This window comes from Passer montanus, unplaced genomic scaffold (genome assembly GCF_014805655.1).
Source record: "Passer montanus isolate IOZ18808 unplaced genomic scaffold, ASM1480565v1 scaffold33, whole genome shotgun sequence".
In the NCBI taxonomy this organism is placed as follows: domain Eukaryota; kingdom Metazoa; phylum Chordata; class Aves; order Passeriformes; family Passeridae; genus Passer; species Passer montanus.
The window spans coordinates 8,686,718-8,714,216 of NW_024368041.1; the positions used below are offsets into that span (position 1 = coordinate 8,686,718).

At 40.6% G+C, this 27,499-nt stretch overlaps 1 protein-coding gene across 2 annotated transcripts in view; it reads right to left on the reverse strand.

The window, feature by feature from the left end:
• Positions 1–27,499, reverse strand: part of KCNQ3 (potassium voltage-gated channel subfamily Q member 3) — a 191,228-nt gene that overhangs the window by 20,038 nt on the left and 143,691 nt on the right. Inside the window, exons 3-10 of one of the 2 annotated variants that reach the window (XM_039715482.1) lie at positions 16,280–16,370; positions 14,412–14,538; positions 12,571–12,743; positions 10,442–10,597; positions 8,955–9,065; positions 7,929–8,024; positions 6,472–6,566; positions 5,222–5,248 (exon numbers count right to left, since the gene is read on the reverse strand). In XM_039715482.1, coding sequence (XP_039571416.1) covers positions 5,222–5,248; positions 6,472–6,566; positions 7,929–8,024; positions 8,955–9,065; positions 10,442–10,597; positions 12,571–12,743; positions 14,412–14,538; positions 16,280–16,370 — 876 coding nt within the window. Of the gene's footprint in view, positions 1–1,505; positions 1,563–5,221; positions 5,249–6,471; positions 6,567–7,928; positions 8,025–8,954; positions 9,066–10,441; positions 10,598–12,570; positions 12,744–14,411; positions 14,539–16,279; positions 16,371–27,499 lie in introns of those variants that run through there. The other variant, XM_039715481.1, reaches the window with a different exon arrangement.

Here is a 27,499-nt window from a genome sequence, read left to right on the forward strand (position 1 = left end):
GATAAAACAAAGAACATTCCACATTTCCGAGGAATTCTAAGCTTTAACCAATCAACTTTCCCTTTTATTGAGTAGCATTCTTTCCTTCAGAGAGGATCTCACAAAAATATTCTATCCCAAAATAGATGACTACAGCTTCCTGAAAACTAAAGACTTCACTTTGCACACTGAATCTTGAGGCCTAAATTTGCAAGTTTCTAATGTGTGAGGAGGAAACATCCCTTCTAAGTCAACAAATTTCCACACTCCTTGGTGGTGTACATCCTCACTGGTATTTAAGGGTGGGTATGACTCGAAATCCAGACTGACCTACCATCCAGATTATCTGCCCATAAACTTGAGCACAAATCAAAACTTCAGCTCAACTTTGATGCCCTTCAGAATCAGAAAGAGATTTTATATACACTAAAGGCCTTTCCTTAGCCCCTTCTCTCATCCATACTTTCTGAATGGATTGGAGATGGATGAAAATAGACAATGTCACATAAATCTATGGGAAGAATAATCCAAGTCAAATTAATTGTGAAACCAGGATGAATATTTTTCATCAATGGATGCAGCCATTGTAGGTAGAAACCATATGGATGCTGATTCACTTTTTGCTTCAAATGAACGTATCATGTATCAAGCACTAGAAAGCAAATCAAAATGCTAAATCAAAGTATCTTGACTATTTTGCATGGGCCAATCATCAAATGAAAAAATGGAGTGCTTTTACTCGCTGCTCTCCAAAAGCTAAAGAGCTCCAGCTAGAAAAGCTGAGTTCCAGGTTGATGGTTTCATGTTTGTGGAATGAAGTTGGAATGAGAACAACCAGATAAAGTTGAATGACAGCAAGGTGTGGACTAGAGTACACCACTTCACAATTCAGTAAAAATATTATTTCTAATTATGTGTCTTTTATATTTCTGAAGTGCCACAAGCTATGTCTATGTCTCTTTGCAGGAAGGTAAAATTCTTGCCCCACATCTTAGATCACAGTTCAGCAAGATATTTAAGCATGTCACTAACTTTATTCAGATGGTCAAAAACATCCACTTGTTTTCCATTTGCTGAACCAGAACCTGCAAATACACATGCACAGATGTTGTTCCACTGAACTCAAATTCAAAGTAACTTGCATGAATTGTGTTGGCAGGGTTGGGACCACTTAAGAAACAGTATTAGCTCTTATAGTATATTTTTCTCACAGTAAATTTCAAAATTCTTTGCAGACTAGGGTAGTTTAATTTCCATTCAATGGAAACAGAGAAAACTACCTGTTTCTAAGCAGATTATTGGGAAACCTAGGATAATATCCCGTGTTTTATGAACAGTAGAACAATTAACTATTTGCAAGGTCATGCAACTTTCTTTTTATGCATAATAACTTTTCAGTCTTATTGTCCCTTACTTTTGATGGTGGCTAGGTGAACTACTGTACTAAAAACAGAAAGTGCAGGCAGAGAATGGCATGCAAGAAATATGAAAAGAATAAGGCTCAACTGTTACTTGAACATATATACCTAAGTTTTCTTGTGAGGCTTGATCCAAAGAATGACTCCCTACTAATCATGACATTACTGTAAAGTGAAGAAAAGTTATTAAGATGAGACATTAATGATTACCCATGAAAAGCTCTATGAAAAAGGATGGGAGCCTTTCATTTGTAGTTAATGTAGTGTGCAGATCAGAGTGGCCTTTTTTCTTTCCTGTTTTGGGCAGATGTATTAGGATGAATAGCTTACAGCAAAATTTTATACCTTGTAAAGTAGGGTTTTATTTTCATTTTGTCTTCAGCATTGGCAATACAAAAATGCACCATATTTCATTAATTATTTCATACTCATGTAATAGGAAGGACAGGTACTCATTATACCACTTTAAAAAATCAAATCAGCTTTCCAAAGGCACAGAAATATTATTTATTTTGTAGAGATAAGGAAACAGGGATAAATGACTTTTCTGCCATCACATAATAATAGATCTAGGAATGAACATGCTCTCCTGATGTCAAGTTCTAAAGCTGGACAATGAGGATCAGGAGCAAGACCCTAAGAGAAAGTTCAAAATTCTTCACTAAAGTGCCTGTACATGCAGGTTTAAACTCTGGTCAAAGTCAGTGGAACAGCTGCTAACAACTGCACTGAAAAATCAGGCCCCAACATTTATTCCTGAAACATAGACATAAAAAGTTGCTCAGAATAAAAATATGTCTGGCAAGCAAACACCCATCTAAATGTAGGTCAGGCTCCCAAATGTTTGCTGACTGATTGCAGAAATGCTGCATGCCTGCAGAAATGAGCATTAGTATCTCTTCCTCATAAATCTCCCTTCTGGAGAGCCGAACAGATAAAAAAGCTTTGCAATACAGGAAGAAAAGCAGTTGCTGTCTGAGATTTCATGGGGCTGTGAGATTTAGGCATTGATTAAAAAAAAAAAAAAAAAGCTAGTGGCACCTCTGGCATGAGGTCAATAAAGTCCTCATCAGTGAGCCACAGAGAGCACAGCCCAGTTCCTCCTGGGCTGGGGGACTACACATAGGTAAGATGCTGTTCTTAAGAGCAGCACCACAGCTACCATTTCACTGTTTACAGGACAGAGTCAAGCTTTAGTCCATTGTCCTCTTCATCATATCTCATATCTTCACAGCTTTATTTTAAAGGGAGCTTTAAAGCCTCAGTAAAGCCTCAGATTGCTGACAAAATTTACTTGATTTTCCGCTATGAAAAGTCCTTCTCTGCAGCCTTGCCTTGGGATCCAATCTTTGAAATGGACTTTTCCACACATTTGTGACCCCTGTGTTCTTCTCAAATGGTCTAAGAACAAGGTCCTGTTATCTGTCTGTGACTTCATCATGCCAGCTCCTGCTTCTTCCTGATCCAAGAGAGATCCTAGAAGGATCTGTCATGGAGTTCAGCTCTAGAACTGTGGAGTTCCTAAAGAGCTTTCACTTTACTCACTAAAAACTCTGCTACTTAAAGCACTTCCCATCCTCAAATTTGATTTGGCCTGACAGCCAGGCCTCATTTTTAGTTTATTAAAAGCTTCTGTGAAGATTTTGGACCAATTCTTCTCTCTCCTTTGTCAACCATGGATCAGACAATGCAATTGATTACTACAGCAGCATTACTACTCATTTACTTTCTCTTTAAGTACTTAACTGATGGAAGAACCTGGAGACTGAGGACACTTATGGGCTCGTCTCCCCTTTAGAATCCCATTCCCTTATTGCTTATTTGTTTCAATGCAGCCAAAGCACAAACTTCAGTGGAGTATGAGTAATAATTTCTATATTAAATCACTGCAGAGGGAAGATTTTTTTTTTTAATTATCTGGTTTGTAAATAAGAGTTTTATGAGAGATGGGATGTGGTACTGTCAAAACAACCAGATTTTATGGCTCAATCACATTTCTACTGAAGTCAGTGGATGTTCCCACAAGTACTATCATATGTCTGTTTACCTGGAAGGTTTCCAATCCCTTTAATTGAGTGCCTTATTCCATAAACACATTTCTGCTAGCAGGAAGGCTCCCATGCAGGTGTACTGATGATTTTGCTGAGGGTTATTATATATATAATAAAATAAAACCAAGCTATATCCAGCTAGAATGAGGGGCTTTGGGATTATAATTTTAAAGATTTTGAGCTGTGAGTCATACTTTTCCATTTTTAATTCAGTGTGTTGACATAAAATGATTTCTACTGCCTGAAAGCTACAGTAACTCAGAACTGCTGCAGGTGCAGGAGCTTCTCTAGTGGAGCTGTGATCAACAGTGAGCTGCAGTATGCATTCTCTTACCTAATTTTAATCTGCTGCTGCATCTCAGCCAGAACATTTTGACTCAAGTTATGGAATGACATACTCAAAGGATTTCAGCTCCAAAGCTCTTCCCTACCTATTAAAGACCAAAATTCAGCTGTTACCAAGACTGGAGATGGCTAAAATCTCCATCTGCATTAATGCAACTGAGCTTGCTCATGACTGCTTAGCCTGGGGAGTGGCATGGTTGTGAAGCACTTAGGGTCCATGTGGGTTCACAAAATGGGTACCTCCCACCTAGTCATCTTTGAGGTGAGCTCATGGTTTTGGTGGTAGGAGGAGAAAAACATCCTTTCCCAATAATTTGCCACTAGAGCACTTGCCTGAATTGTAAGAAAACTTGAGATAGGTTTTTCTTCTCTGCTAAATGAGGCTTGAACCCCTAAAGTTCCTAGAATAACGGCAAGTCTAATATTTTTTTTGTCAACTTCCTTTATTGAAGTTGTCATGTGTTGCATGAAGTGTTTAAAAAACAAGAAGCATTCATCAGGCCAGGGACTGGAACTCCAGACCTGACCTCTGGGTCAGTTTTCAAATATAGCTACGATTCTTGTTCCTTTTCTCTGTGCTGTAAATGATGATGCAAACTGAAGTAGTTTCAGCACTGTGGAACTATTTATACTTTAATTGCTATTGAATTTTATTGTGGGTGACTCATTGATAGTGTTTTAACATTAAGTTTTGAGTTACAATTATTGTATGTGCATTTGCCTCTTCTACTTATCTGAAGAGGGTTATAAATATATCATTTCCATTTGAGACTTTGCAGGTTGGCTGACAGTGGCTGCAGTCTTCAGTGACTGACCAGCGGACTGAGGATTCCTTAATTCTCTTTGTTTGTGAATACCCTGGTATGATGGGGAGCTTTCCTGTTTTATTCAGCACAGGTGGCACCAGGCCTTCAATCCTAATGTAGCTTTTACAGTACTGCCAGAGGGATTGACTATCCTGCTGCTCCATCTCAGACACCCATCTCTGTATTTATTGTCAACAAATCTTTGTTCATGGTGAACTGTCACTGGCTCACACCACAACATTGCTCTGTGCAAGACCATGAAGCAACAACAGCAACCAGAGTGTTAAATTCCCCCCAGAACAGCCTGGATGCTAAACCCGGGCTCTGCAGCATGGATAAGGAGAAATCTAGACCATGATTAGTCAGAGCAAACAATAAAGCTGTTTACAGACAATCAACAAGCAACATTGCCTTTGTACAATTAGCATTCTAGCTGTGTTGTTAAACTAGGGAAAAAAGCAAGCAGTTAGGAAATGGACTTGTTAATAATTTTTAATGATTACCTGTGGTGTTAGTAGCATGATTTAGTTAACAGCTCATGAATCCACAAAGAACTATTTAGCTTGCATCCTCCAACAGCTGCATTAAAACATATATATATACAATAATGACAGCTACATACCTGGCAGTACCATCCAATTGCTCTTTCCTTTTATAGAAGAGAGGACGCATTACAAGAAAGCAAGAAGAGAAGAATCACATCAAAAATTCAGCATATTTTTAAAACATAAATTGCTAGTCTACTGCTAATATCTTATCTCCTTTGTGCTGTGACCATATCTGACAGAAAAAGCAAAATAAAAGCTACATTTTCAACTAGCTATAAAACAAAAAAAGAAGTTATATAGACTCCTGAAACCAGTCTGTGCTGCTTAGATTGGCAATCCAGTCTTTGGGGAGAACTCATCTCCCCTGCCCTCTCTTCCAGGATCTCATTTGCAACACACCTATTAAATTTCAGGTTTCATTTGAATCACAGAAGAACCTACACAAAATGAGCAAGCTTGAAGTCACAGTAATGAGTCCAGACTCCCTATGAATCTGAGAATTATTCTCTGAAAACCCTGCAGTCAAGAAATCCTGAAGAAATTACTCTGTAATAGAAAATGTGGGAATAGACAGAGTGAAAAGAGATAAAGAAAGAAATGTACTGAGTCTTAATTAAACACTTTTGGTGTTAGTTTGTTTTTTTTTGTAGAGGTTTCCTTTTTGAAGCACGTGAAATTGATTCTAAAAATGTGTTGTGACTGAAACAAAGAAAGGGTGAGTATTTGTAATTTGCCCTTTGTAAAAGCAGGAGTCTGAAACATTTCAAGTGAGTCTTGAGCGACAGCTGGAGCTCCAGTATCAGTGCAGTGAGCACAACTACACATGGAGACCTCTAAGCTGAACAGTAGTTTAAGGGCACCTTTTTTTCAGATTGAGGCACAACAGCAAGACCAGGAGGAATGTTTAAAGCACTAACTTGGATATGTAATGCCCATTGTTATCAGCTGATAATCTTTAGGTAATAGTCTTGGCTTTTCATAGGGCCATATAGGTTTTTTAAAAAAAACATTTTAAAATGTTAAGACCTAAATGTGAGAAAGATGCCTGTTGGACAGACAAGAAGAGTGAGGATCAATCTAATAGCCATAAACATATAAGCATCCATTTTATCTGAATGTTTTTATGTATGGAATACTTTCACTGAACTCAGAAGTGGTGACTGAAATTAAATCACTACCTCAGAAAAGATTCCTCTTTTTCTGAAGAGTTTTCTGGAAAACATCTCTTGCCTACAAAAGCCTCATTGATATATAAAGTCTGTGTTCCCTATCCTGGATGATACTTCAGAGAAAATGATGATGGAGAGGTGGACAATGCACTTACCTGAAAAATGGAAATGATACAATTGATTCATAAAACCTCCAGGTAGCAACTAAATCAATCCTGTTGGGGTTAGTAGCATAGTATCTCCAGGCAGCCTAAATTACAAGGGAGAGGAAATAATTAGTGTTTAGATGAAGTTATTTCCCAGCTGACTGCAGCCAGACTCTGCCAAAGAACATAACAATGCATCTGAGTCACTATCTGGAAATTAATTACTAATCAGCCATACCAAATGCGTGCCACTATATGGAAAAGCTTTTGACACTGAATCTTGATCTGGGAGGGCTGTTATAAGAGACAGGACATGGAGAGAACCATTAACTGAACATGACATTACATTACACTAAAATTGGTTTATTGCCCTGTCTGGTATGTCTAAAAGAGCTTCAAGCACTGCTGGACTTGTCCAGTAATTCTGGAAGTACTTAAGATACTTTGCCTCCTAATGTATCATCAGAAGAAATTTTGCTGAGCAATTTTCTACTTCAGCATTTAGTTAAAATTAAAATTCTTCCAAAAAAAAGTTCCCCAACCTAAAATCCACTAGCTAAATAAGCTACCTAATCAGTGGAGATGTTTTAATTTAAAATTAAGCTCCATCAAATTCCATTCACAACTCATGCCTGCAGCCCCCTCTGTTTGCTAAAGTGTGTTTTTAATGAGAACAGCCATGCATTTTAATGCCATTCAGCCTATTTCTCCTGAGGACTGATTTGATCTTGAACACCAATGCTTCCATTTGTTATCACAGAAACTTTCTCTGTCTCTCTGTGAAAATGCTGTCATTTACTAACTGCTATCAGGATGTGCTCCATATCTAATAAGAACAAAAAATTTCAAATTTGTCAGTACACAGACTAATGATTTTAAGCTTAATATCCTGAATTCATAACAAAGACACAACTGATGTCCAAGTGAGGTAAGGGCTCTCTTCCCATTGAATTTTTGGATCATCCGGTGACATAACAGAGGATACAGGTTGTGGTTTAGTTTTAAACCCCATATATACTATTTGCCTTGATTGAAATTGTCACTGCCTATTGTGTTTTCACACACTATGGTGCTTTCTACTTCTATTGCTGTTTTGACATCAATAACAACATAACTGTTTGCACAGAAAGCCATTTTTCTCAAGAGAACTGAAAAAAAAAAATTCTGTATTTTGCAAAGAATGTGTTTTCAACAGCTTGTTTCCTGTGATTTTGTGGCAGTGATGCAGAAGCCAGTTGGTTTACAGAAGCTAGCAGATGAGATCCTTTCTTCAAAAGATACTGTTCTTCTGAAAGATATTCTGGGAGTTGAGAGATTCCTCAAAACTGCAAGGGCCTCTGGATTATCCAGCTCAGTGCAAAAAAATGAATGAATTTGGGCAGGGGAGGAGTGGTGGCCCTTGCTGACATGATGCAGCAGTCTTCATGCACAATGCTTGTTCAAGGAAGAGGAAAGTGGCTGCAAACCTGAATGAGCTCAGCTGCTGGCTTTCTTCTTTTCTCAAAATGTTTTTGACGATGCTGCTCCTGGACCTTCAGTGCCAGCCCTGACCCCAGAATGCCCTGAAAGCATACAGTGATGCAAGATTTTAGACATTTCTTACTCAGAACAAAAGGGATTAATGATGAGAGGGTGCAGGTCTGTGGGTGGAGACGGAGATGGTTATACGGAGTTTTTGTGCAGTTCCCATGCTTTTCCTGCTGCTCCACTCATAGGACAGGAGGATGTCATGATCCTCTCAAGGACCACAGGCCACACCAAACCATTTAAAGGTCCTCAGCAGGCTTCTTGAATGTCTACTGCCTTTCCAAGCTGGTGGTGTCCAGCTGATGTATTACTTTCCACTTCCACTGAAACTCTGTTGCATGATACAAGGGCTGTGCTAGACCATGCTTTAGATTTGAGAGTGCAGGACTTGTCATCCTCCATAAAATTCTTTCCAAGTCTGGATCTAGAGGAAAAATACCCTAAGATCTGGGACTGGGGCAGTTTCTGTTGCTATTCAGCCCAGCTCAGTCAGATTTTGTCTCATTCTTATCTGAGAACATTACAGACGAATAAAATAAAGGGCTAGATAACATGGATCAAATTCTAATTATTACAGTAGTGGACCCCAAATACTTTGAAAATATGTTTTGTGGGGGTAATGCTAATACCAGTAAATTACCACATGCCAGTGTACAGTCTCATGAACTGCCCTGTGGTTTCCCAGATTGTTCACTTGCTGGTTTAATTTTGTACTGTGCCAACTAGCACTGTCAGACAATGCCCACATAGTGATTTGAGGAGTATTGGGGTGACATATTATTCCCAACAGTCTCTGTGCAAAGCTGGGCAGAAACAAGTTCCATTTACCAATACAGACCCACTCAAGAATCTGGAATACTTCTTTAAAAGGGATTTGGTTCCACTGGTGATTTTATTAACTTTACCTTCTTTTTCCAAGTGCACAGCACTGGGCTGTGTCTAACAGAGGACGGGAAGGTACTTACTGCAGGAAGAGCAAAGAAAGACACTCCAATGAGAGAGAAGGTGGCTGCAATCAGCCGTCCCTCCCATGTTTTAGGGGTTTTGTCTCCGTATCCGATCGTAGCAAGGGTGATCTGTAGGCACAAGAACCAGGGTTTAATGTAAGAAAAACAAGGACAACAGCTCTGTGTAAATGTCACCATGAAAGCTGTTTAACTCAATTAGCCCTGAGGGTGCTCATGCACAGCTTGGTGAAGTAGGATCTTGAGGATGAGTCAACCAATTTTTTGGTGGCATCATAATCCCAAGGCACTGCATGGAGAATGGCTTTAGTCTCAAAGCAGATGCCTCTTTCAGATGCATTTGCTGCAAGTGAGCTCCACATAAATCTCCTGCCCACCATCAGTACACAGTCAGGAATGGGATTTGCCACTTAACAGCTTGCAGATCCTTAACAACCTGTCAGAACTACCTCCACCTGAAATCCTGGTCTTTTTAAAACAAAGACGTCTTTGTGAAAACATTCTCCTTTCCGGCATAATTGTTAATTTCCAACCGTGTACATTTTCTCACCACTGAGACTCCATCTAAATGTCCTGGATATAAAAGGACATGGAAACATCCACATGTTCTAGGCAACACTTGGTATCTTTTGACTAATAATGGGGGAAGGGGAGTATTTTATGTTTATGGGTGAACTACATTGAATAAAAAATATGCTGCTAAATTTAAGTCACAGCATGACATAGATTTCTTTAACTATCAGTAACAAAGCAACATGAATTCTGGAATGGCAGAAATATCTGTGACTGCATGAGTAGTGGTGCAAACCAATACTCCTCTCTTAATCAGAAAAGACAAGAACAGATATATCAAAAGTCCTTCTTGTTCAGTATCCTACCACCAGTGGCATTCCCCGATCTTTGGAGAATGCATGCAAGACATGAGAATTGTTATGTTAACCTTTACAGAAATATTTTTTTAATTCCTCCATCTGAACCCAGAGACATCTTCAGTCACTGCCTCCATAAGAACCAAACCTGTCATGTGTGTCTTTCTCAACTGCCCAAACATTTGATCCTCTTTGACAGCCCAAAGAGCACCAAATGTTTGGGTGCTCAGACCCATCCACTGGGCAGCTCTGGCTCTGCCATTTTCTGAGGAACACAGCTCTCACTGCAGGACACTGATGGCATGATACCTCTGTCTCCCACAGTGCAGTTACACCTAAAGAGATGTTCCTCTAAAAGAGGTTTCTCAGACATCAGGAACACAGATTGATTTCTGAAAGAAATTAAGCACCTAAGGGATTTTTTATGAAAATCAGCAGGGTTGTAGTTTCTGTTAATTGGTTGTAGGGGCACCCCTACTTTGGTAAGGTGTTGTGTGTTATGGTGTAATGTGCTTTTCACCCACATATAACAGCACTTGTACTGTAATCCCTAAACTTTATCGCTTCTTGGATATGAAGTTTTTAAGAAGGGAATAAGGTATTTTTGGAGTCACTTACCAGCCCCCACCACAGTGCATCTGCATAGGTTTCAAACTCCTCTTTCATCTCTACCCCATTAGCATCTTTTTCAGGAACATCTTTTTCAACCAGATAAACAAGAAATGAGGATAAGATGAGCGTCAGGAACCCAATGTACCAAGCAGTGATGAGTTCCTGCAAAAGAAAGAAATGAACACAGAGGGGCTGAAAAAAGCCTCAATATCCACAGTGTCAGAGTAAACATCATGAGAGAGAAGCACAGAGGGTAATAGCAGAGTTGTCACTGCTGGCTTTGGTCACATCCATGACCAGCACAGCTCAGCGCTTAGTGGGAAATAATGCAGAGATTTACAAGAATTGGCCCTTACACCAAATGTTCCTTCCAGGAGCAGCCTGGAGGAATCTGCAGTTGTGGCTCTGCATTAAGCTGGGTTGAGTGCTTATCTGCACTCGTGGCACAGGGGGATGCAGGGCTCTGACCCTCACCTTGACTCTTTCCTTTCCTTCTGCCCCTGGGCCTGGTCAGTCTTGGTAAGCAAATCAACAGCTCTGCCCTCTCCCTACCTCCAGAGGGCCAAGGCTGCAGGATGCACTTCCATCTCTTCAGCCATATCAAAGCTGATCCCATCATGAATGATGCCTTCAAAATGAATTCATGCAATAAGAACAAACCTTGAAAATAGTCTGTTTGCAAGCAAACCCCAAAGTTTGCTGTTTTAGAGAATGACTAAAGTGGAGTGCCCCACAGAGGTGGGGCATGCAGCCACCTAAGTTAAAATCCCAGAATGCCAGCAATATCTGAAACAACGCAGAAACTTTTTTTTAAGGTACTCAGAGGTCAAAAAATCAATATTCCAATTCATTTTTATTATTCATATTAGTCATTCATCCAATTCAATTCACTGTATTGAAAAAAAAAATGTTGTAGCTGATAACTTTGTAATTGAATCTTGAGATAAGTGAAAAAAAACTTTCCTAGCTAATTTCTGGTGTGCAGTCACAGAAAAAAATTGTTAGCAAAATTATTTCATCGTTGTCTCCAGTAAAGCAAAGTTCTCACCGTCCCCTCCAATCTCCCTCAGCCAGCTGAGGTCCAAAAGTGCATGGTGGGGAACCAAACAAGGAATATTTGAATGAAATCTCACACAGTGAAGCCTTTAGCAATTTCTAAACAATGTTTTTGTTACATAGACTTTTCCATGATCTGTTTCCCGAGAAACATTTTTGACATAAGTGTTTATCTGCCACCTGTCTTGTAACAAGTTTATATGAGGAAGAAGCAGAAGTTCGTAAGAAAGGAAGCATGGGCATCCCCATTAGTCCCTACACAGAAGCAAAGTCTAAATATGCTATGCCAGCTGGCATTTTAACTTTCAAAACCCCCTAAAATGTCAGGAATGTCATTCATGGGTAAGAAAGAACAGTATGTCATGGAGTATATGTAATTTTTATACATCCTGTGCAGATGAGAAATATAATCTAGAGGATTTTTAAGCAGATAGTTTTTAACTTGTAATAATGTTTTGTGAAAATGCAAGAACACAAATACTTGTCTGGTGTAAGACAGGGTGTGTCTGACTACAGCATCAAATTAGACCAAGAAAAGATGACTGTAGAAATTTTTGCCTGTCTGGGTTCCCACTGTGTTCATCTCTGTATTGTCTGACCTAAGCTTCCAAAGAAAAAATTTACCAGTAGCTCCTTTGGAAACCACATTTCTGTGCACATTTCTCAGGCTAATCAGCCTCTTTCCATCCCTTCAGAGGCCTGCTCCATCTGTTGATCAGACAAGTCTGAGAAGCCACCACAAATGTTACAACTTCCCAGGCTTTTTTGTCAAGGATTTCAGCACCCTTCACTGTAAAAGGGATGTCCCTGCTTCCATTCACAGTAAAGGCAAAATTCTGGTTGTAATGTGTGGGAACAAACATGGTCTCACTTCCCAGCACCACTATTGAACACAGAAAGGTAAAACAAGGGGCAGAAATGGTTCAGAGAATGGAAAAGAGAATAAAGCTGAAAGAACAAACCTGTATTTTGAACTGCTTACCATTACTCCCAGGCACTGCTTTACCTGTGCACTCCCTCTCTTTCCTTTTAATCTTCCTCCCCAAGACCCATTTGAGCCCTGCAAGCTCCTCACTTACTTTGCTGTGTGCACAAATAGCTGATCCTAAAAGTTTCCACGTGCCGCCCCGCCGGTCCATGCGGAGCATCCGGAGGATCTGAAGGAAGCGGAGGCTTCTGAGAGACGTTGCCAGAACATTGCCCTGGTTCCCAACAGCAACCACTGGCACTGAAGCAATCAGCACAAAGATATCTGCAAGGCAAAAAGAACACAGCCTGCCAACAAAAGTGGCCCAATCACCTGCTTCTTAATCCCATCTGGTTGTGCTGCAAATTTCCCTAGGCGAGTTTCAGAGCTGCCTGAAAATTCCTTCTCTTGCCAATTAATCAGATATCTGCAGCTGCCACACTCAGTATCAGGCACAGAACCTCCTGGAAATCCTTGGCCTTTATTTACAGATCAATGCACTGGACCTGAGACATTGAGCTCGCTTAGGGATGCATGGAAACAGTGTCCTAATGCTGGCAGAAAATCAGCCTTAACTTCATCTGGAACACCACAGTGAAGGGGTCAGCAGATGAGAAATTCAGGTTTGATGATACACTTACCATTTTACTATTTTGGCTGAGTTTTCCTGCTAAAATCTTGAAGTCAGTACTACTATTTTTTTGGAAGTGCTCGCAGGACCAATTTGTTGATAATGATGAGGTTTGAAATGTGAATAAATTCTTTTTGTTTCCTTTCTTTTCCTTGTTTTCCCCTGTTTTTTGATCCTATATACACATACAAGAAGAAAGTGGTACCAAACAGCTTCAAACATTCTCTGGGCACTCAGTCTTTGAATTGTCTTTATACTCTCTTTCCAGCCAAAAAGTGGATTTCTGATTTATTCACTTCCAATAATTTTCAAAACAAACTTTTACCAGTGGCAAAAGAGAAATGATTTTAATAAATCCAGGATATCTTCTGTTTTTTACCCAGATATTAATGAAGATTCATACTCAGGAGTGAGATGACACTGTTACTGAGAAGGAATGAGACAGAATCAATCCCACTTGCTCACATCTACTGCCTTCACAAACCTACTAGAAATATCTCTACAACAGTAGCACCCAAAGGAGCATTACTAAATTGAGAATAGCACAGATGCACAAAGAAAATTCGTCACAATTTTGACTACCATTTAGATCCATCAGATAAACAAAAGGAGAGGCTTGTATTCATGCAGCACCAGGGCTCCCAGAGTGTTATGTGCTGTATAAATATAGAAATAACCCTGAGTGCTTGGCCTGAAGAGAATGAAAACAAGTGAGGGTATCCTAAAATCAGTGAACAAATGGGGATGACCAGTGTTCAGGGCAGAGTGAGCTCCTGAATATTGGCTGGTTGGTTTGTGGATATAATGAGTAGTTGCAGGAGGGTATTCAAACATGAATAATGAGTAATTGTGTGGATAATTATAGGCAGTGCCTTCCAAGCCTGAAAGACAACATGGGTGAAATCAGAAAGATACTTGTTTGCAAATACAGACCAACAATACAATTGTAAAACAAAACACAAATATGAAAGGGAGCTGGGGAAGATGGCATAGAGTTGGGTTTGAAACTGAAGGCAGAGAGCACCTTCTTGAGGATGGGGTTAAGAAAAGTGCAATAAGGCTCAGGACAAGGAAAATGTGTCTGAGGAGTAGAAGGATTAATTTTTTTTTTTTCTCACCAACTAGGTAGCCAAGTGTCTCTTAGTTATTGCTGGCTACTTCAAACAATTACTCCAAGCAGGACACAAGTTCTGATATAAAGGGCAGATCTGATTTCAATGCTCTTTGCATTGCCAATCACCAGTTTTTTGATATCCCCCAAACTGGCTTAAAAGGAAAAGGGACATTAATGAGGAAAACAGTAGTAGAGAGCATGTGCCTACCCAGCATGCACAAAGGCTTCCTGGCAAATTTGAGTCTCCCCCTCCATCCTTTGTAGCGACAGCAACAGCCAGCAGCCCAGATTCTTAAGGCAAACTCTGCTCCAAAGATGAAAATGGCAAAAGTTTCCTGTATCAAGACACAAACGACACTGTTAGTCTCACAACAAATTTTGCAGTAATTCTGGACGCAAGGATACAGCTGAAGGAAACAGATGAGGTGCAAGTGTTAGGATATGTGTAACAGAGAGGAAAAAAGTGGAGGAGAATCAATATTGATGACAGGGCAAGGCAAAGTGGGGACATAGTTTTCCAGCCTGCTAAGTATGTACAGGAAGGACTTGCCCCTGCTGTTGGGTAAATGTGAAGTTCTTACCCTGCCTTAATGGAAGGACAATTACTGCACAGAAAGACCTCCTGCTCCACTCAAATGAGCAGACATATGTGAGGTGTAACTGCAGAGTCCCCAGGGCACTCTGTACCACCCCCAGAGTCAGCTACCAGCAGCTCATGCAGCCATATCTGTCCAGAGAACGGGATACAGGATACTCATATGGTCACAAATTTAAAGCAGTGATAAAGACATATGTAAGACAAATTTAAGGCATATATTGTTCCCTTAAATTTCTGGTGGATGAAAGATCAGGATTTTCCACCTTGCTCCAGATCCTTTCTAAGCATGGGGAGGGAATGGGGAGCAAAGATCTTCTCCGAGGGGCTCAGCAGGGTGAGGTGCCAAGGGCAGCCTGGGGCACATGGTTACTTTTCCTCTCTGTGAATTGCTGGCAAGAGGGAAAAGGGGACTTTTCCTCATGCTCATTACCCACAGCTTCTAAAACTGCTGAGACCCACATAAAAACAAGCACAGGAGAAGGAAAGATAACCTCAGGCTTTTTCAAATGTGAAAGATGGGCCTAAGCAGGGTAACAGAGACCAAAAGCGAGTTTCCCATTCCCTGAGGGATGAAGGTGTTCTCATACAGGCACTTTTTGAGAAAGAACATGCAAGGGGAATTCACCTTTCATTCCTTATGGCATTTAGATCTTGCTCGAATCTATATGTCTCTGGAGATACAAGGGGAAATGGAAATTGAGATCCTGAACTAATTTTGGTGTGCAGTTTCCCTAGAGATACTTTAAACAAGGCCAGGTTAAGTGAGACATTGTGCCCTGTATTTTATGACAGCTATGGGAGCAAAGGAAGTTCATTTTTAGGGTTATTTTCATGAAATGTTGAATTTGCATTTTTATATTTAGTGAGGGTTTTTCTCTATTTTTTTAATTCTCCTGCTAAATGGGAGGCCTTGCTGAAATAAAGTCTTGAGCATGAACTTCAGCATTTATAGAACAAGCAATCTGGAATGTATTTGCTGTGAATACATTTTCTCTCAAAGGCACTGCCTGCAGTAATTTCAGTTATGCTGCTATTGGACACAAGCATGAGTCCAACTCTGATGACCTCCCTTGAAAGAAATACTAGGGTTAGTAGAATACTTTAGAATAAATCAAAACTGTTGAAAGATTACTCCAAAAAATAGTTTTCAAGTGTGCTTAGGTCTGGCATGGTCAATAGGAAATTTCCTGATAATCTGATGGAAGGACTGTTAGACAAATGCTGAAAAGGCAGTATTTAAAAGCCACAGGAGAGGGTCTTTCAGTTTCTTTTTGCTCAGGAACCTCACTTTTTATTCAGTTGGTGTTAACATTGGACTGGGAACTCTCCAATATGTAAGTGTACAATCATTGCTCCAGGACCAGGAGCAGAAGCACCACTGCATGCAGAACTGGGAGCAAGGTTCCCATCCCTGCTGGTGGGGCTGATTTCAATTCCAGCACCTTACCAGGGTGATGCAGCAGCCACAGTTTACTTACCAGCAAGAGGAGCCAGTCTCCAGAAACTGTTTCATACTCCTTGAAAGTTGTCAGGACTGCTAAGATCAAACACCCCAAGACAATCAGAAACCTGAAATGAAATAAAAAGCACAGCATTTTTAATCCTCTCTGAATTTGCACTGGAGACATTGCCTATAACATCATGAGTAGAGACCTCTGTGCGATGGCTGCTCCTGTTGGTGAGAATGAGTTAGGTTCTTATGAAGATCAGAAGCTTTCAACCAGGTTGAAGCAGAGGGCACTGCCAGTCATGGCAAGAGTCAGAACATTCCTGGGACAGACATGCTTTAATCAACCCACATTCTTCATGAATGAGATGGGTGATAGTGCATTTTGGGAAGGGGTTTTATGATATGCAGAGGACTGTGCTGCTCAGGAGGTCTATTCCAAGCTGTGTGCTGCCCAGAATGGCACTGAAGTTACCATGCAATGGATCTCCCTGGACATCCTAAGGCATGGGAAAACAGCAAATGCTTCACTACAAGGCAGCACTGGGACAACCCCTCCCTTGAAAACTGCATTGCATTTCTTTTTTTTCTTCTTCTTATTTTTTTGCACTCATTTCTATGCAGATGAAAAGACAAAAAGGTTTGAAAGAGTAAGAAGAGAGGGTAAATTTCTGCTCTCCAGTAAACAAAGTGTGTGATAAATCATTTCCCCTGTGTTATTTTCTGTCTGTGAGGCTCCAGAACACAGAGATTTGACTAAAAATTTAACTCCCACTGCTGGAAAATCCAATTCAGTCTAATTGATCTGCTTTGCAAAATTATTCCCAGGTTCAAGCTATTCAAAATCTTTTATAGAAGTGATTACTGTGAAGCAAAGGGGCAAGCTCATATTCTGGTACTTCATGTACCCAGATCATGGGCATTTTAATGTGTTTCCAAAACTTGATCCACAGGAACAGAGGAGCAGGTGGCCATGGAAATATTTTGAGTTTAATGAATAAATTAGAAAGATGTCTTTGTAAAAGCTCTGGATCTTCTACTTTCATAGCTAGGGTACATCAAAGAAATGATAGGCATTAGGTACTGAAATCATCCAGGGAAAAAAGCTTGTGAAGAATCAAGCTGTGTTTATGTGTACTACCTGCTTTGAATTTCAATCTGGTTCCTGTAGTGTGATTTCATCTCTTGCTGAGAAAAACTCCACTTTGTTTCACTGGGTGAAATGAGCAGACAGAGCCTGCAGAGGAGGCAGTGACAAGGGACTCAGCTCAGCTCAGCAACATGAAAACCTTGGGTTTTCATTTCCTTCATGTCTGAGAAAACCTAGGGCTAAAGAATGGTATTCTGAGAATGTGCAAATTATTTGCAGCTGGAGTGAAAGGACAGAGGTGAGCTCCAGATAGCTCCTGCTGGTTTTTGGGGGAATTTCCTCCAAGCAGAATCCACTAGCACCCTACATGCAAGGAAAAGTCAACAGTGAAACACTTCATGGCAAACCCTGAAGGATTACTTTGCTGCAGCTTCTCTGAAATTCACTGTTCTTATGACAGGAAAATTTCAGATCAGCCATTTTGAGCGAGGTTAGAACAGAAGTAAAAGTGTTTGCTCATGCTAAATAATTTTGGATTTCTTTGGCAAGTTTCACCTTTTCCCACTCCCCAGCCCTGCTCTAGAGAACAGGTGATGTAGCTGGTAGGAAACAAATGAAAATGTGTCTTTTGCCATCTACCTATAACCACACCACTGCTTCTGAAGACATTTGGCAGTTCATGTAGCAACTTTGTGGTGCTCCTCCCATGCCCTTGAGCTTTGTCACACCACGTCTTGTTGTCCCTGCCATGCCAAAAATAAAGCCAGTGGCTCCCTGGCTTCCCAAGACCCATGATACAGCTGTCCCAAATCTCCAAAAGTAAACTGGTGAAAACTAAGCAAAGACATCATGATTCCTTTGATTAACTATAAGCAACCTATGCTCTGCCACACTTCAGCCTTTGTAGTGGTATCATCACCAGCATCCCATTTAAAGCCTTGAGCAGCTGCTGCTTGGTACTTTCCATTACAGCCACTTCTTTATACCATGTGAAAATTTGGTCACCCATCAACTCACAAGCATCATTTTAATGATTTAATGAAAGGTGAAACACACTGAGAGCAGTCCAAGGAAATTACATCATGGCATTACATCATAGGTACTTAAACTAAAGGCATGAAATTACGATGTCATTTTAAAAAAAACCACCGCTGTCAATTAAAGATGATGTACAGATTTTTGTACAAAAGGAAGACAGAAGATAAGTTAGTAGTGAAATCGGAATCTCTTTTTTGCCTAAAAATGCCTGCGTTTTTACCACTAGAGGGTACCAGTGCTCCACAGAGTGAGGGGTTGCATCTCCCTAGTTTTGAAATAGGCTCAAAGCAGCTCAAAGATGCTCAGGTCGATCGCAGCCAAGTATTTGATGTAAGGAAAGGGGTCTTACAGCGATGAAGGAGTTCGGTCAATAAACATCCCAGGTTTGACACCAAGGGACAGCTGCTCAGTGCTGTCGGGGGTACTGCTTGTTCGATCTCTCTGTGTGGCACCGAGCACGCTGCAAGTCCCAGCTGCAAGTGAGAGCCCACCCGTGAGAACAAGAGGTCATGCAGGACAAAACACCCACTAAAAGTAGGGTGAGAGGATCGTACTGAAGACCACAATTTGTTATGAATAATCTTGAGGGCAAATCTGAGAAGAGATCGTGGCCAGAACCCCGCATTGCAGGAAGTGCATGAAAGCTCCTCAGAGGCGCCATTGCTGAGGGGGAGCTGCAGGCCCCAGACCCACGGAGCCCTGAGAGCCTCGCCCCGGGCTCCTTCCCGCAGGACTCCGGGGTAAGAAGGGATGAAATGCCCGTGTTAGTGCCCATAACCACGACCCATCTTGGAAGGGTCTGCTTTCCTCCTGCTGTACCAATATCTGAAGGGTAAACACCAACTGCAAACACCCACGAGTTAATCAACTCGCATCTCAGCAGTCCTCCTCAGCCTCGGCAATAATTATCACTGCAGCTCAGAGCACGCCATCAATTTTAATGTGCATTGATGCTATGCAGCCCAGCCTCTTCTGGTCTGGATCTGGATGGTTTTGAAACCTGCAAGTCTTCTTGTGTCCTCTTCTTATGCAAGATGTCACTCAGATTCCACCCTTCTTACGTCAGCCCCCCTTGCTCAGCAAAGATGATAAGAATGTTCATCTTCCCCTTGCTGCTACTGCCCCTATTTTGGGCACACCTATGCCCGTATTGGCCATGCAAACATAAAGTCAAGACAGTTGGCAACAGGACCATGCCTGAGTCTGCACTGCCTAATTTCATTTTGTAGAGGAGCAGTGTGGGCTGACTGGTTGAGTCTGGCTCTAAAATTGTAACAGGAAAATCACAGGGTAAGAAACTGATGAAAGCACAGGATGAGCAGGAGGAAGACTGCCCCTGACCTGGGGAATCAAGGGACAGAAAGGGAGAAAATCTGAAATTTACTCACTGTTATTCATGGGACATAGAGCACTAAGGGTTGGAAGAAAGAAATAGAGTGAAAATCAAGGTTTAAAATGAAAACTCAGTCCTATTAAGTCAAAGCTTCCTATTTAACTGTTTTTCAGCAGATGGCAGTCCAGACTTCAAGAATATATATCACCTATGCCAAATGAGGATCTGAATGTGTTCTTCAGCATTTTAGAATCACCCTTGCCATTACTTTACATAATTTTCACAGCACATTACATGATTCCTATTTGCAGCATTATGCCTTAAAAATCTGATTAGTTTGTTGTGTGCATAATTTCCAGACCACCAAATGGCAGTACTTGTTTGTTACTGTCACAAATAACATACTATTCAGGTCAATTTATTTTCTTAGTTTTAGAAATTACATATTTAATACTCATATATTTACTAACTGCACTATTTTGTTGTGTTAAAAAGAGTATTCAAAAAAAATTCTTTCCCAGAAAAGAAGTAATTTACAACTATGCATGATCATGAATCTAATGTTTCTTGTATGAACATCACAGACTGTTTTGTTGGTAAATTTTTTACTTATTTTGCTATTCCCCATTCTTTGAGTTTTTCTTCTATATCTGTTTTCATTTGAAGCCAAGAGAATGCAGATCTAGCTAAGAACCTTTATGTGTTTTATATATACATCTGCTCATCACTTTTCTGTTCACCATCCCTTCCTCCAAAATTTAGGAGCAGATCCTGCAGGAAGTTGCCTGTAATCTATTCCAAAACAGATTTCCTATGAAGTTGTTTTGAACACTAGATCTGCCATAGGCAGGCCAAACTACATTTGCATTTGGTATCATTTTGACAAATTTTTGTGCTGTGGGACAAAATGTTAAACCTCAGTGAGGTTTAGTTATAGAGAGGAATGTGTGCTTCTAGTGTACAGCTCAGGTTGATTTAAAGCAGGTTGATTTATAGCTCAAGCTGGTCAGGAGCACCTGGAGAGATATTTCTTTAACTGTAAGGACAGACTGGTGATGAGCTTCCATGGAGAGGTTTACTGTGTAAATCAGCTGAATGCCACCCTTTATGTTTACCCCTGGTTTGAATATAATTATAAACACCACCTCTTCATAATGTTTATGTATTTTTGTTACTGAAACTAGCCAGCCAGCCACAGCATTTCTGGTGTGTCTGAAATCCCTTGCTGTAAATTTAGATATCATATCTACATGTGGTCAGGGATCCTGGTTACAAAATTATAATCCAGGCTTTGGGTAATAACGCCTCTAGTCTCTAACTGAACAGTTACTAGTAAGAAATCACCCCACTCCAACAGTGCACAGATTTCTTTTTGCTCTCTCATCTTCAATACCAATTCTTGCAAGACATTGGGACACTTCCGTCTCCAAATGTTCTCATGAATCTTAGATTTTTCGGCTTTGCTTCATTTGGTATTTTATTTTCTTCCCTTAAAGCTTATGCTCTGGTTTCATTATGCTCTGCCACCTGGTAAATGCTAATGGAATTCTCTAAGATTGTGATATGTAAGAAAAATCTGACAGTGTTCTGCTAAATTTTTGGTTTAGGGTATCCAAAGCAATATGGTTCTAAACCACGATTCCCACACAGCTTCCCAAATTTCATATTGGAAAAACCTTATTTTCTTCAGCTATTGGCTTTTACCCATAAGGATTAAAAATGCATCTTTTCTCACATTTCTTTCAGTTGCTCTATATTCCTACCCACCATCTTTTTCTCTTCTTCAGAACTTCATTTTTCACAGAACATCTGCAGTATCTTGCACTGATCGCTTTATGGTTGCTAATGAGAAGCTTGAGTCAGGGTTTTTAACACTAAAAAAATGACATTACCAAATATTTGAGAACAGCTCTTCAGAGAGAAGGGAATGCATGCCTGATTTCCACAGACTCTGGAATAACTACTGTTTAATATTTAGATTATTGAATCTCTGCACTTCCAAGCAATAGGCCAGAGATCAGTACTGAGATAAGGGTGACAGGAAAAATACAAACATTTTGCGAGTCTACAGAAGGGCCAGGGATGCCTGGAAAAGCACTGAGAAACTTAGTGGAGGTCCTGGAAGAGAAGAGAAAAAGCAAGAAGTCCTGCACAAGAGATGTTCTAAGGTTCCTCCTTCCTTGCATCCACAGATCTCCCTGAGTGCACACCCACAGCTCCATGCAGAAGTCCCTGCCCCAGTGCCATTGTATAGCAAGGACAGGGTAGAAATGCCATGCTCAGTAAGCTGTATTGCATTCTTACTCTGCTGTGGTAGCAGAGGCAGAAAAAAGTCCTTCACATGATGCTGAGGGAAACCCTAGGAAGTAAGGAAAGATCCCCAAAAGAGCCCTAGTCTAACTGGCATACAAGCTGACCTGGCAGGTGGTGAGGTGGTAGCCCAGAATGACACTTGTCCACTGGTGACAGAAGTGACAGACATTGTCCCTGGCACAGCAGGAAGCTGAGGCAGAAAAACCCCCCTTACTCATGCCAGCTTTTTGATGGCCTTGAGCTCTCTTTGGCAGGATTGCCTCCGAATGGTCTTCACTGCTGTTTCCATGAGTCTGGAATGCTTTTAAAATCAAGACCTGGATGGGAAAACTGTGCTTCACAGCAGGGCATTTAGGGTGCAAAAGAACAGCTTTTATATCAGATGGTTCCTCTTTCCTCTCCTCCTTGTACTACCCAAACCAGGTTAAAGCTCCCTTGTCTTGCTTTTTCTCAGGCCCAGTCCTAGAAACCTTTTTCTTCTGAGCCCTGTTGACTACCACTGCAATCTTTCCCAGGGTCTGGCATGCTGGTACATTTTGGGTCAGCAGTGTCAGATAGCACAGATACAATCAATCTGCATTTTCTGTCAGAAGAATGGCCTGACACATTTCCCAGGTTTGCTGGTATGAGACTGCAAAATAGCCCAGAGCACTACATTTCCCTACCTGTTTTTTCTCAGCTTAAAAGACAAGAGTCATATACCAAGATCCTATTTCCCTCCTGGGAAAAGTGTTAAAATTGCTCCAAAATTCCTGGCACATGTAAGTTACTGGGAGACACCAAGGGATCTGCTCACATGGGTGACTGAGTGGGGGACAGATGGCAGAAGAAAAGGAAAGGCAGTGACAGCATCAGCTACCAAGGGGTTGGATGTCTCCTATCCTCTGCACTTGAATAAGGATGAAAAAACTTCTGACTTGCAACTAAATACCCTGAATTGCTTCATTAGTGGTTTTAAATTCTATTTTTATATCAAGTAAAGGACATCAGACAACATCAGACTGAACTATTGTTTGGGGCTTTTATCTGCCATGACCAGAATGCCTATCCATGGGCTTATCTCTGGCTGGCAGCAAGCTGCTAATTGAGTTGAGACACACAGACAATGAACATGGTGAGCCATCAGTGCAGCAGAGCAGGGAGAGCACAGAGCAAAACCACATCACCCTGCAGCCTCAGCTGCAAAAATCACAAATCAAATGAGTTCTGACAGGGCATTCTCCAAGAGATTTTAAAAAATTGGTGCAGAGCCATTTGAAGGTAAACCTTAAGATTCCTACATTGGTTTCTGCTAAATTTTGCAAAATAAAAGTGTTGGACCTTTGAAAGACAACCTGTGATTGAGTAGTCAAGTGCCCAGACTACAGCAAACTCTGTAAAGAAGTGAATTTAGATGATAGGAAGAACCTAAGGTAAGACTGGCAATCATCCATATCAACATCTTAATATCTTAAACATGGAGAAAAACATGATTAAACATCTGGAGAAAAATTTCTAGGAATTTCAAATGTCACCCAAGACTGCTGTGTCCAGAGGGACAAAAGATCTAGGAGTCTACTTCCAAACATGACAAAATCTCAGGGGTACACAAGATTTAGGATGTCTCACAGGGACACACATTGATCTCCCTCGCAAACCCTTCCTTGTTTCTTTAGAAAGGAGAGGAATGAATTATACCCTCTGAATAAAGTTTTAAAAATCTCAAGAAAATGCAAATGAAAGTAACTTCTGAACACACAGTTGTGACTTCTGCCTTGATTGAACAGTATTGTGATATTTTCTACCATCCCATTTGAAATCGATAATCAAAAGACTGTAGCAGACAGAGAAAACAAACAGAAAAACCCATTCAAAGAGCCCACCCACCCATTCTTCCACTTGATCAAACTGCCTTTTCTTGCAGGCACACATATAAAATATATTAGGTCCTCCAAAGCTGTCAGAGCTGAAAGTGAATTTCTAATATGAAAGCAGCAGTGTCCAGAAAAAGCCTCTGTAGTCTCCAATACAGAGTCACTAGGTATGAAATTGATAATAATAATTTGGTGGTCAGACAGATTCTTAAAATGAACTGAAAAGAGAATCTTTGCTCTTTATGCAAGACTTCAACCCATTTGGGAGTATTAATAGTTGGTTTTTTTCTGGTTTTGACCATACATTGCAAACCAAATATTTTCAAAAATGCCAATGATTCCAACCTAATGTAGCACTTCAGCCACATGGGATTGACAATTGAAAAAAATAATCAGCTGGGACTGTATCTTCTTTGTCTGTGCCTTCTAAAACTCAAGACACAGACACCCTTACATGGGAACATGAACACTTTCTGCAAGGATCTCAGCTCTCACTTGGAGTGGGACATTCAGAAGAACTGCTGCATGGTGCCTTTCCCAATAGACTTTTAGCCTGTCAAAGATTTGCAGCTCTGTAAGGAAGGGGTGCAAGGCTGCTCATGACCTGCACCCCACAACAACTCTGCCAGTACACTCCAGGTGCAGGTAACGGCTCAGTGGGTTTTCCATTATGGGCAGTGAAGTGTCCTGATAATGCAGCTCCTGTGGAGCAGACATATGGCTCACTTCTCTCAGATTAGGTAGAATCTCTGGGTTTTCTGACATTAACTCCACAGTGAGCTCTATCATTTTGCACCTGAGGTGGTCACAGTTGTTCTTGTGACACAGGGCACTTGACTCAGCTAAATTCATGAAGTATTGCAGCTAGGATATTTTCCCCCATAGTGTTTAATCATTTCCTGACCTGGAGAAAATCAGACAAAGATCTCAGATCTTTATTTTGAACCATCCAGTTGTTGGGTTTTTTAAATCCAGGAAGACTTTCCAAATTTTTTCTATAAGTGAAGAGTTCAGAGTCATTACTGCAACTTAGGTTATTTGACAACACTGCACATGTTTCTTAACAATCTGGTCTGTAGACTATAGGAGAAAATCAGACAAAGATCTCAGATCTTTATTTTGAAACGTCCAGTTGTTGGGTTTTTTAAATCCAGGAAGACTTTCCAAATTTTTTCTATAAGTGAAGAGTTCAGAGTCATTACTGCAACTTAGGTTATTTGACAACGCTGCACATCAGCTTTTCTTAACAATCTGGTCTGTAGACTATGACCCATTCACAGATCCAGTGGTTCTGCAAAACAAACTGACATCAATTACTCAGGGAAGGATTTTTTACTGTGAAGAATGCAAAGAGGATGAGCTGCCCTCACTGTATCCACAGGGAAAGAAGAAGAGAAGAAAGTATCTGTGCTGAAAGATGTCAGGGCTAAACTTGATGTCACAGGAGCTGTGGATAAAAAGAGCAGTGGTGGTGTAGAGGAATGCTTTTTCTTGAAATACACAAATTGACACAGGCAAAATACTGTGTTAATAGACCAAATTTCACTGGAAATTAAACCATATTCTTAATCCAGTTTGATTTTATGCTGTGCCTATAAACATTCTCTTGCACCAGACTCTTCACCTTTGCTTTGTGCTCCATATCAGGTTGTAGTCTGGCATTTGTGATCAGTCAGACAACAAGGATTCACAGCTCCAGCTCATTTCCACAATAATACCCCAGACAATGGCATTAGCTGGAAGCCTGGGGAAGGCAACTGAATGCAGAATATTCTTAAGTCTCTCCCTAAAACATAACAGGGAATGTCTCAGAAGCTCTAGATTATCTCAGATAAAATAGCCATTTTTAAGCAAATTAAGCATTTTTAATCAAGTGTAGGAGCCTTATCTCAGTCTGATCCCAGGGGATGGGCTTCTATCCAGTAATGATCGACACCACGATCCACATAACTCCACTCTCATGCTGCTTCTCCATGGGGAAACAGATACTCCTCCCCTAGGTTCTGTTGCATACTTCCAGCCTTGTATGAAGTCTCACAGTGCACTTGGTGCACGTGACCCAAGTCCCAGATTTTTTGTGTTTCTGAAGGAGATGGCTCCTTCAACCAAGAAAGGGTAGTGTCAGAGTCCTGGCCCTGAGCACAGTGTCACATGGATGAAAATCCCTTTGGGATGGGAACCTGAGCATGGTCTCCCAATCACACCTTCCTCAGATGGCAAGGTGTTTGATGCCAGGCCCTTTCTCTCAGTGCAGAAATAAAACCACTCCTGTAACTCAGCCTCACACCAATAAAACCACTGCCACAGGTCTTCTGACTTTTAATACTTGCCTTTCAAAATATATTTGAGGGCTTCTCTTCTCTGATACTTCTATAAGAACACTGGGAAACTTTTTTAATATCTATTTGTTGGGAGGATAAAAGAGGGACAAAAAGTGGCTTTTTGACCCTAAAATGTCAGCTTCTGCCTTGATGGTTTAACACATGACAAGATATGTAGTCTGGATAGAAATGTGAGGGGGATGATCAGTTGTTTAAAGGCAAATCCCTTTATAATAATGTTTTTTTCAACATCTTGCCTTTCAACTGATGAGAATATGTCAATAACTTTTAAGTGTTTCAGCAATGGTGCTTAGAGACACTGTGTTATGTAGAATTTCTGTAAGATCTGCATCTCCTTAAGAAAGAGCTTTGAAGGGTCTGCAGCTGCAGACCCATGGTGCTGATGAAGTGTGGAGGCCAACGCAGCAACAGCTGAAGTGTGGGGTGCAGATGAGTTATTTGTGCTCCTTTCCCATCTCCAGTTCACATTCATTAGCAAATGATGAGTTGTGTTAGCATGGCAAATGAATCACAGCCTCACTGGAGGTGAACTTTGGATAAGCTTTTTGGAGATCATTGTACCGTCAGGACTCTGACTGATGCAATGGAACGGTATCATTAGCACACAGGATTTCTACCTGTGTAAATCTGATGATGTTTTAAAGTATTTCTGCTGGTTTGCATTACCATAAACAATTAATCAGCATTCAAAATTCAGAACGATCATCTGTAAGCATGTAACATTTCATTTGATGCCTGAAGTTGAAGTCTTTGGAGGAGGTTATCAGTCTTTTCCAGAGCTGTCCAATTTTGTTCCTGAAATGTTTCACCAGCATCTGCAACAATGCTTCTCAACACAATGTATGATAGCCCTTTTGCTCAACTGACTTGTTAATGTCTCAGATGGTATTGTCCCCGTTTAACCTGACAGATTCAAACAATGACAATTCTATCAAACACTCAGGGAAAAATGTCAATATGGAAGGAGATATTTTTGTTTTTATTTGAAGAAAGAAATCTATTGAGTTGAATAAGTAAATAGAAATGGCAGAGATTTCAGTGTATGTAAAGTACATTTAGAAAACCAGAAAAAAATGCAGTAATGAGAAGTCCTGCATGCAGAATACAATCTAGAAAACAGTTAAGCCTGTGCTAAAAAACTCTGTTAGGGACTATCATGTTTGTATCCCCAAAACCCCTGAATCTTTGTGTGTCTCCTAGATGGAACAGCTGGTTTTACAGAAGGAAAGTTGTCTGTAACAGAGGAATACTGGGCACAGTGAGACACAGTCTTGATATAACT